We start from the raw sequence: 11,229 nt of genomic DNA on the forward strand, positions 1-11,229 counted from the left end.
ATATTTTTTAATTTCAACTTTTTATCTTTTTCATTTAATCATTATCTAATCATTACAAATTTTCTAAATTCTAAAATAAAACACAAAAAAATAGTACAACTTTTTCAAATTTTAAAATAAAATAATATTAAAAATTTATATTCAAACAATTTTTGAACTTTATAATATTTTTATTCAACTTTTTCTATCCTATTTTTCAAAATCTAATAAAATATATTAATTAAAATTACTTCATTACTATTAATAAATATACTGTGAAATTTTAAGTATCTAGATGAGGCGAAATTGCTAACCCCCACATGAGACAAGGTTTTACCTTTATGTGTTTTAATAGTTTCAATATTTTTATATTTCTTCCGAATTTTTAAATTTCTTTTAATAACTTCTCATTTTACAATTATTTTAAATTTGTTTTAATTTAGTGGTTAACGTGATATTTATATCACATTTTAGATATTAATTAATCCAAAATTGATATTAATATATAAATCTTTAATGTTTTTATCTACTCATTACTTAATCATTATAATGTTTCTAAACTATTGAATAAAACATAAAATATAAGACTATTTTCTAAAATTTTAAAAAATAAAAATAATATTAAAAATTATTTTGAAATAATTTTTTAAATTTATAATATTTTTATTCAATTTTTCTCTCTTATTTTTTAAAATTTAATAAAATATCTTAATTTAAATTATTTACCACTATGCATACATATATTAAAACTCTCTCTTCCTTTCTTGCCTTTCTTTTTTTCTCATTCCTTTCTCCTCCTTCCCTTCCATTAACAATATGGTTTTGCAACAAGTAAACAAAATGAAATCAACACTACAAGAACAATTTTGCCCAGAATTATTCTAGCCTCTCCTCCCAACTTCAAGTTCCTTCCATACACAAGTTAAAATAGAAGATGAGAAATTATCTACATCCACATATATTTACAAAATATAAAATAAAAGAGAGTCACATTTTCCAAAACATTAATACCACAAGTGATTAGAAAAACATGAATAGCCCCCACTTGCCTCCCCAAGATTTTTGGGAAAAATCTCCCTTGATCATTCCAAAAATTTCTAACAAAAAATGTAACCTAGGTACATGAAAAGAAAATTCCATTCAACAAAGATCTAAAAAACATCCGAGTTTATCCAAGCTGTCTTCTATATATCCTCCTTGTGTGCTTCAAGACTTGGTACCTAAATTACAAACCGTATCAAATGCCTGAAGAAGAATTACTTGGTGCCAAAGAAAAGAGATGGATTTGTGGGAAGAAATTCGAATGAATGAAGCTTATGGATACGTGGGAAGAAGAAAATAAAATGTACATGTTATTCCTTCTTCACCTATACATGCTTCACCAACGATGAAGGTCACATTTTCAGTCGGTTCTTCTTTCATGTTTTTGGTAAAAGGTCAGATGATAGGCTTGAGTCTGCGATGGGTTCTCAATTCTATTTGTATGGGGTTTCTACAAAGATGGTTTTTGTTTGGATATCTCTTTTCACAATTATTTTTCCATGTCATTGCAGTACTATTGGGTATGTGGAATGTGTTGGATAATAGATTGTATGTAGCACGACTCTTTAAGAGAATTAAAAATATTAAAAGTCACACATGGAGATTTTAACAGTGATTTTATTTTTTTAACCTTATTCAGTTAGGAAATGTTTTTTTTAATGATATAATGTATTTTTTTTTTTAAAAATTGCAATAAAGTAAAAATTGCACGGTCGGATCTCATGCCGTAGAGCCGCTCTTAAAAAGTTAACGACTAATATACTAAATTCCAGTTATAAAAAAGAAAAATGTTAAATTCCAGAAATGGAACCACCATAATGGCGAAAATCGAAAATTCCAACACTCGGTAAAGGGGCGCCCCAAACAGGAGAGTCTTCACTCCCTGCAACTACACCTTCAGGGCCGTAGAAGAGTTCAGAAGGGAGGGAAATTAAAACCCTAAGAACAAACTCTCTTTCTCTCTCTCTCTCGGAGAAGCACTTATGTCACAGTTAAGCTCTCGTTCAATTTAGCCTCTTCGATTTCAATTCCGAAGAAGTTAATTGTTTTGGGAGTCCGAACAGTCTATGGCGAGGCTTCTTCGGAACGCTTCCTGCTTCAGGCGCTATCTACATATTCCGGAGGTCACTCTCTTCACCCATTTGTCTACCATTTTTTACATCTTTTTTTTCATTCGATGTTTATTCAGGGACTCTGTTTCTTACACTCGTTGATCACCGAGCAAGTGTGCGCACTTTTAAGAAATGAAAGTTTGGTGAGTTTGGAATCTAAGTTTTAGTACCATTGAAGATAATGGTCCTCTTGCAAAGGAGCCTATTGCAACTGTTTGACCCAATGAAGTTCGGTTTTTCTAAGAGGCAAAAGAAAAAATGTAACATGTTTAGTTTGAACCTTTTTCGGACTTTTGTTTTCTGGGCAACAAAATGGGAATTTTCATAAATGAGCATTTCATTTTTTTTTTCCCCGTGCTTTTGGTCATTGAAAAAAATATATGCTTTTGTTGGGCTATGTGTATAAGGTTTTGATAGAATTGTTTCCTCTCTTTATTTGCCACTTTTACAGTTTCCTGGTTTGGCACATTTGAAACTTATTTAAGTTGATTTATTTATCGGATTTTCTTATCTGCAGGGCTTTAGAAGAGACATGTTGGGGACATCTTCTCAGTTTTGCGAATTTTCTTCAAAAGGTGCTGAAATTATCTGGCTGTTGACAGAACCATAGTTTGGGAATTCTTAAATTGGTGATTTAGGTCGTTGTTGAATTTTATTTCAGTACCTTTGGCATGTCATAAGAGATAAAAGAAAATTGGCATGCATGGAGAGTTCTGGCTTTTATTTACTCTGCTGTACACTGATGAATGTTGTGGTATGATGTGGGATGTAATAGATTTTGGTGGTACAATTACATATAATGTGATTAAAAAGATTCAATGCGGATTGTTTTTTCAAAATCTGAGAGGAATTAGTTCCCTAGAACTCAGCCATTTGCCATTTTGTTTCACGCATTAATTAGTGGATCGTTGACAATATCAATTTCTATCTTCCTGAAGGTCGAAGGAAGTCTAAGTCAGATGGAAGTGATTCCAGTGAAGATAATATGTCTAAGAAAGATTTGGCACTACAACAAGCCCTAGACCAGATTACATCCTCATTTGGAAAGGAGGCTATCATGTGGCTTGGTTCCTCTGTCCCTTTGAGGCAGGTCCCAGTGGTATCCACAGGTTCTTTTGCTATGGATATAGCACTGGGAACCGGTGGACTTCCAAAGGTATCTTCTCTGTTCCGTGAAAGTTTATTGAGAGTGAAATTTTCCAGTTTAATAAAAATCTTCTGTGATGAAATGTAAACAATTTGTTTTGGCAATTTAGAAATGGTTTTGTAATTTTGATGTTTATTTTCCCTTTGTTGTTTTCAGCACCTTTCCCTTGTAGCGCCAGTATGCTATTTATTGTTCTTATACTTCTATTGTTGCAATTTTTAGCCCATTGGGATCATTATATACCACAAGAACTTCTCCCTCCTAGGCAATATGGAATCTCATTCACCACCCTCTCATACTAAATACGGGGTATTAAATTGACTTAAGTCGTGCTACCTACAGACAATGAAAAGGTGATGAATGGGGATCCCACAGTGCCTAGGAGAGAGAAGTTCTTGCGGTTTACAATGATTCCTAGTGGATCTAGTTGTAATATTGACCAGTTTTTTAGAGTATTTAGCTCAGATGTGACTTGAGCATTTGTTGGGTCGTTACATTAATTTTCTAATATTATTTCATTTTCCTTTCAGTTACCTTATGTAGAGATCTCTTTTCTTCATCTAAATATTATATTGCATGTTCCATTCTCTCTTTTTCTTTAAGACAGACACATGCACAATTCGTGTATATGTGTGATATGAGAACATACAGAACAAACACTTTATTTTATCTGTCTGATATGTTTTACCTACTTACAATAAACCTTTATTGGATATCTGCAGGGACGTGTTGTGGAGATATATGGTCCAGAGGCTTCTGGGAAAACTACTCTTGCTCTACATGTAATTGCTGAAGCACAAAAGCAAGGAGGTTTTTGTTATATGCTTCTATAGTCACTTTTTTAGCTGCATCACTAATAATAAGAGGGAAAAATTGTGGCTTTTAGAGAATGTTTACAATATGCAATTACAGTAGTTTTAAGGTATTTCTTTTGTAATTTTGACAGTGTGGGTGGTTGGGCTTCATGTCAAAACATGATAATTCTGTATGAGGGACATTTTTCCCTAAATCTCCTTTGTAGGTGGTTTCTCTGCGTATTCAAGTTAAAGTATCACTTTGTGGATAATAAGTGAAATGGCTATTTTGGTGGTACAATTTTATTCAATGTCCATTTGATGCCATTTGTCCTGGCCTCCACCTTCTGCCCCCAATTTTAGCTTTTTTCCGAGGATGCGGTGCACAGGACCGGGGTTTACTCTGCAGGGGTGGGTCCAAAGGGCCCTGCCTCTGAGAGGTTCCCCGATATCAAAAAAAAAAAAAGACTGGTTTTTCAATTTGACCATGTGTAGATATAATGACTGTTGAGCTTTTAATAATTGTTCCTGTTTGAAAGAATTATTCTATAGCTTCCTTCAATGAAAATGAAGTTTGTTTCATGCCATTTCTGTGTAGGTTACTGTGTGTTTGTTGATGCTGAGCATGCTCTTGACCCAGCTCTGGCCCAGGCTATTGGAGTAAAAACTGACAAGTTACTTCTCTCACAACCAGATTGTGGTGAACAAGCTCTCAGTCTTGTGGACACCCTAATTCGAAGTGGTTCTGTTGATGTTGTTGTTGTTGACAGTGTAAGTAAGGTGCTCAGTTCAAGCTCACTTTGCTTGGAATGAGATCATTATTGGTAGCTGCGGGAATGTGCTTGTTACTATCTTACGTAATCTTTTTGTGATAACATTTTCTTCCCATCTCTAATTGCTTTATCTGAAACACCTTATCAGCTCATTAGGATTTTCTTGCAAGATTTATTTTTACTTGAATTGCATAGCAACATATATGTCATAAACACACACATGATGGTTACTGATTTGAATTGGTTTTTTCATTTCTAAGTCAGTATGCACTATTTTATTTCTACCTATATAAAAAGGTATCCACTATTTTATTTCTGCTATGACAATAATAGATGTATTTATGATAACAGGTAGCAGCACTTGTGCCTAAAGGTGAACTTGATGGTGAGATGGGTGACGCTCACATGGCAATGCAGGCTAGATTGATGAGCCAGGCACTTCGCAAATTGAGCCACTCTTTGTCACTCTCACAGACTATATTGATATTTATAAACCAGGTATCATTTTTTATTATACTCTAGCATGACACTCAATTTTATTTTTTATAAACTGTGGGTAGCCCAAGTGGTAAGGGTGAACTTGTGTGCATGAGCCCCATCTCACAAGTTCTATTCCCCCTAGGATCAAACTGTGATTTAAGTGGGAAGTCATGGTGGTGGGTTGCTGTGCTAGTCTCCACGGGGGTTTAGGTTCCATGGGCGAGTCTGAAGGGCTTTGCCGTGGGTGTTTCCCGCATCGTCAAAAAAAATTATTATACTCTAGCTTCCAGTTGTATAATTTTGGTGAAGCGAGTTTGAGATGAGAGGCATTGGGTTAGTTGTGCTTGGGCTCGCAATGGTATGAGGTGTCACAAATGGGCTTTAGCTGGGACAGCCTTGGACCTGGTCAGCTTGGGCGAATATTGAATACTTGTTTTTCTTGGACACCCGGTGAGAATAAAAACAAAAATATTTTTTACTTTTTTTTTTTCTTTTTTTATTTATTTGCATTTTGGGTTTCATTTCAAATTTGATATGCGTGAAGAAACTAAAATGCTTTCATCAGGGGTGGAACTTGGGAGTTTAATCTGGGGAGCAAACCATAAAATAAATTTTAAGTGGGCAAAGTTAATTTCTAAAGATTTTTTTTATAAACCTCAAAAAATTATTATTATTTTTTATGAATTTCTGGATTTTTTTTGTGGGGGGGGGGGGGGGGGGGGGGGTGTTGTTTCTCCAACACGTCACCTAGTTCTGCCCCTGGGTTTCGTTCAGCTGGGCATTCCCAACCTAAATTTGTTCCTCTATTATCTTTGACCATTTCATTCATTTAAGGGCAGGTTTTGGAATTTATATAAATCCTGTGAAAAAAATTATTAGAAAAGGAAAAAATTTTGACTTATATGAGATTGTTAATGGCTGGTGTGTTGTAAATCAAATTGAACGGAAGGATATAATAAGCTACTTTTGGTTTTTTCAATGATGGGCTATTGCCATCCCAAGAAGTAAACTATAGTATGTGTGATGTGTCCTCATAAAAGAAATTTGATTTTCCTGGTATCTTATTGAAAGATCATTATGCATGTTTTATGATGAGATGAGACCTGCCTAATGTGATTACATGCATCTCCAGATAAGATCGAAGCTTTCTACTTTTGGAGGATTTGGGGGGCCCACAGAAGTTACCTGTGGTGGTAATGCCTTGAAGTTCTATGCTTCAGTGCGCATTAATATTAGGAGAATAGGGCTTGTCAAGAAGGGTGAAGAGGTATGGTATTTAATCTATTCTCAATTATGAATTTGAAATTGTAGAGGGTGTTATGACCTGTAATTTGGATTCTATTCGCATGTGTTGTAGTATAATTTTGCCAGTTTGTCTCCCTGGAGACTTGCTTGGCTCAAGATGGACTAAACTAACTTGCCAATCTTATAGCTTCTGGTTTGAATCATGTATACTTGAGCTCGGTAACAGGTTCTTGGTCTCATTTTGTGGCATAAGAGCCACCACAAGATGTAAACTTAAGCAATCACAGCAATGTAGCAAAAGTCTCAAACTGAAGCAATCAAAAGGGTATTGATTGTGTGGTGTTTCTAATCGCTCTATGGATAGGTTGGTGAAATTGAATGCTGAGTCCCTAAAATATTCTTGGGATTTGGAATTCTGTTTTCTTCACTCTCACAGCTTCAGATCTTGAGATTGGCTAGCCGCTAGTACAAACTTTTTATTATTGCTGAGAAAGAATGCTAAAAGATCTGGTGCTGCTTTGTTTTAACTTCTGTGCAGTACTATACATCGTGTCATAATGTTCCTACTATTATTTAAAGGTTCTTTTTTTTTTTTTTTTTTGAAATGAAACTTTCCTCATTCATTCATATAACTGTGTGTTCAATACAATTTTTGTCTTTCTGTAAACTAGCTAAAACAAAAACTGGTGCCTCTTCAATCCACACTTTCTCCTCCTCCAATTGTAAAGCAGCCTTTGCTAGTTGTGGGCTACTGCATTAGTACTTCTATGTACATATTGAACCTTCCATCCATTCCAACCTTGAAGGACCATCTTCGTCTCTTCAATGATGCTGCCAAAATAAGATAAAACTTCATTGGTATCATTCACTGTATTGATAATGACCTGTGCATCTCCCTCTAATATTACTTTGTCAAAGTTCAGATCCCTGCATAAATCCATTGCTTTTCTCAAAGCATAACACTCTGCTATAGCTGGTTGTTCTACATTTGGTCTCTGATCATAGCTAGCTGCCATAACCTCCCCTTTTCATTCTGATTATCACTCCTAACCCCATCTTCCTTACTTTACCATCCAAAGCTGCATCCCAATTGGCCTTTACATAACTCTGCTCTGGTGGTCCCCATTGTTTCTCACCTCCTACTGCATTGTTACTCCCTTCCTGCCCCTCTGGTAAAGACTGAGCTAATTGAAATTCACTCAAAGCTTCCCTTGCTGATCTCATGACACTGCTTGGACTAAGAAATTTCTTTTCAAAAATGAACATATTTCTTCTAATCTACAAGCTCCTCATGATAGCTACTGTCTCTTCCATCTCTGGCTTAGTTAGCTTATGTGACAACTTCTCCCATAAACTCAGTAGATCTTCTTCTGCTGTCCTCCATTTCTGCATAGTTTTTAAATTTATTGCCCAGACATCATTTGCAGCAGGACAATGCCATAGAACATGCATTACAGATTCTTCCTCTTGAAAACAAATTGGGCACTTGGGTTCATCAATTACTTTCCTTACAAATAGATTACCCCTTGTAGCTAGCAACTCATTACCTGCCTTCCACATAAAAACTTCCATCTTTCCAGGTAAATTCAGGTTCCATATATACTTCCATCTGCTATCTGACTCTGCCTCTCTTTAAGATTCCCCTTGTACAGTCTTTGATCTTTCTTGTTCCAAGTAGTAGGCACTCTTGACATTGAATAAGCCTTTATTGGAAGGATCCCATACCAATTTATCCTCTATGTCCCTTCTGCTCAATTGAATACAGCATATATGATCAGCTTTTTCCTCTGATTAGGTTCTCATTCCATTCCTTCTTGTCCTCAACCATGAGTTCACTGACCTTAGCATCATCATTCAGTATTGCAATTGCAGACTGCACACAGAATCAAGATGGAGTGGACAACCATCTTTGACCCCATATCTGGATTTTGTTACCATTCCCCACCCTTCACCTGAGTCCCTCTCTAAGCAACCCCATAGAACTCCAAACACTTCTCCATATCAAGGAGGGCGTGTTGCCCAGTTTGGCCTCCAACAGTGAGGAATTTCGAAAGTACTTTTCCTTATAGATCTTAGCAGTTAAGAAGAAGGATTCTGAAGAATTCTCCTACCTTGCTTTGCCAACAAAGCTGAGTTGAAGTTCTCTAGGTCTCTGAACCCTATTATTTAAAGGTTCTTGTTTTAAATATATCTTGATCTTTTCCTTTGCAAGTCTCATCCTCAAAACATGGGGAAAGCCAGAAGTAATTCAAATTAGTCTTTGTTTGGAATGGGTTTCATCTTGGTACAATTTTCTTGCAATTAAGGCATCCTTATCATGTTTGTTTTTTTCAGACTGTAGGAAGCCAAATTCTTGTGAAGATTGTGAAGAACAAACTTGCCCCTCCATTTAAAACAGCCCAATTTGAACTAGAGTTCGGCAAGGGTATATGTCAGGAAGCAGAGATCATAGACTTAGGAGTGAAACACAAAATTATCTCAAAGGCTGCTTCATATTACAATTTTAATGGCCAGAATTTCCATGGGAAGGACTTGTTTAAGAAGTTTCTGTCTGAGAATGAAAGTGTAAGGGAAGAACTTACTGCAATGCTCAAGGAGAAGCTACTTTGTGCCAAAACAGAAGAGAAACAAAAAACAGAGGCTACAAATGGAGATCTTGCAGAAGAAACTGTTTCACCTGATTCTACCGATGAGGAAGCAGTCACTGCTCTTGAAGCCTAAGTGAAAATTTGACCTTGAAGCACAGCTGGGAGGTTTTTCTCCTTACCCCCCAGGTGGGCTTCGTCGATCCCCATGGTCAGCCATTGCATTATCCCGTCAATGGGTGGTATGCTCATTTTTTTGTGGGACACTGCTTGGTTTTACTATTGGGAAGGCATAGGTTCGGAATCACATGCTACTTTTTCTTTTAGTCATTTGCTAAGGTTTTCAAATTGTGTTGTAAATCAAATGTGTTTGTAATGCAATATAATATGGGTCATGTATCCAATGAAAGTTTTTTTGGTTCAGAAGCAGCAACCTGTAAGTAGGGCCATTGTCCAAGTAGGGTAGTGTCAATACATTCTTGTATCAGCAGGCTGTTCGTGCTTAGTGCGTACATTAAAAAAGACCATATTACCCAGCAAAAAACAAAAAAAAACAAAAACAAAAACAAAAAACAATGCCTCAAATTATCAATTTTTTTTTTTTTAACAGCGAATAATCATTTGACATCAAAATGTCAATAGCCCGATTTGGTACTTAAAATTGATTAAATCACAACCAAAAAATGAACGTGTCTGATCGAGTGGGTTAAGGCCGCTGCAGTGCTGGTTATGAAGCTTTTAAATATGCTCCCCTGAAGAACTATATAGTTTTGATTAGATACTTGAAGGAGGAACAAGGAAGTAACAAAGACTGCAGATTTGAAAACTTTACGTCTGCATGTGGAAGATTAACGATAACATGAATACAGAAAAGGTTTGTGGATTATTCATGTGCATGAGATAATTGATCCCATAAATTATGTTGGGAATGGACCGAACAAATAAAGGCTAAGTTGAAGTAAATAATAGTGGAAGCAACAAAATAAATGACAAGCACACAAAGAACACCAAGATTTAAGTGGTTCAGCTCAATGTGAGCCTACGTCCACTGTCGGGGTCGGTTTCAACAAATTTCACTATGAACAAAGATGGAGTACAAGAGTATTGATCACAAAAAATCCTTAATCCTAAAGCCCCAATACACTCAATGGACTCTTAGGATTGTATACAAAAGGATTCTCAAAACTCTCTCTAACTTGGCTGCTGAGGGCTCTTCAAAATGAAGAGAAAATGATGTATTTATAGGACAAGGCGCTAGTCAGAACATTCGCTCGAGCGGACGTCGAGCGGAGTGTCGAGCGCATGTTAGGGTTGCATTCTCGCTCGAGCGGACAGTCAAGCGGAGGTCGAACGAAACTCTCTGGACGATTTCGCTCGAGCGGACTCTAGTGCTCTCACACTAGAGTCCGTCTCATTCCATTCAGCTACTCCATTTCTGTGGAGTGGACCCAACTGTATGGTATGAACAACGCTCTACCTTCTTGTCTGTAGATCACTAGCCTTCACAAATGCTTGAACACATCAAACACATCACAAAACAAGGATGAACAAATCCAGACTCTTCTTCAAATGGTCATCAACAAATATGAGTACAAACAGGGCACCACATCACACTAGATGTACCCCCACAAAATCATAAAGACATAAACTCCAGTAAACCTGATTCAGCACTGCTTTACAAGAATACAATGCAAACAAACAAATCAAGTTTTTCTGTCTTCTGATTACACAAAGCAAAAAATTGCCTACTCATAAATGACCATACTCATTCATCCATATGGCACAATCACATGCGCCATAAATGAGTAATACCTGAATCTGGAACATCTGAAGGTGCTGCACCAATCACTGTACTGCCCTGAAGAAAATAAAGACCATCTGTCTTCTTCCCTGTCATTACCACCGAAGAGCCCTTGTAGACTCGAATGACTCCACCTCCAGCTGAATACTGGTAACCAAAGGAGTCAAGAATGCCCAAAGATATAAGATTTTTCTTCAAAGATGGAATATGCCGAACGTTAGACAAGGTTCTAACGATTCCATCATACATCTTAATCTCAACTGAACCAATCC

At 36.4% G+C, this 11,229-nt stretch overlaps 1 protein-coding gene across 4 annotated transcripts; it reads left to right on the forward strand.

Annotated features, from left to right (window-relative positions):
- Nucleotides 1-1,810: 1,810 nt before the first annotated feature.
- Nucleotides 1,811-9,585, forward strand: LOC122307943 (DNA repair protein recA homolog 3, mitochondrial-like). Of its 4 annotated transcripts, none has more exons than XM_043121075.1 (9): nucleotides 1,811-2,144; nucleotides 2,210-2,275; nucleotides 2,650-2,707; nucleotides 3,071-3,288; nucleotides 4,002-4,089; nucleotides 4,672-4,853; nucleotides 5,198-5,344; nucleotides 6,459-6,593; nucleotides 8,906-9,585. In XM_043121075.1, the coding sequence occupies exons 1-9, from the start codon at nucleotides 2,088-2,090 to the stop codon at nucleotides 9,290-9,292; spliced, it is 1,338 nt and encodes a 445-aa protein (XP_042977009.1). In that variant the 5' UTR covers nucleotides 1,811-2,087; the 3' UTR covers nucleotides 9,293-9,585. The 4 variants fall into 4 exon arrangements, with proteins under 4 accessions (XP_042977009.1, XP_042977011.1, XP_042977010.1 ...); XM_043121076.1 differs by having other exon boundaries at nucleotides 1,813-2,144; nucleotides 4,672-4,844; XM_043121077.1 differs by lacking the exon at nucleotides 2,210-2,275.
- The last annotated feature ends 1,644 nt before the right edge of the window (nucleotides 9,586-11,229 follow it).

Source organism: Carya illinoinensis, chromosome 4 (assembly GCF_018687715.1).
Source record: "Carya illinoinensis cultivar Pawnee chromosome 4, C.illinoinensisPawnee_v1, whole genome shotgun sequence".
Classification (NCBI taxonomy): domain Eukaryota; kingdom Viridiplantae; phylum Streptophyta; class Magnoliopsida; order Fagales; family Juglandaceae; genus Carya; species Carya illinoinensis.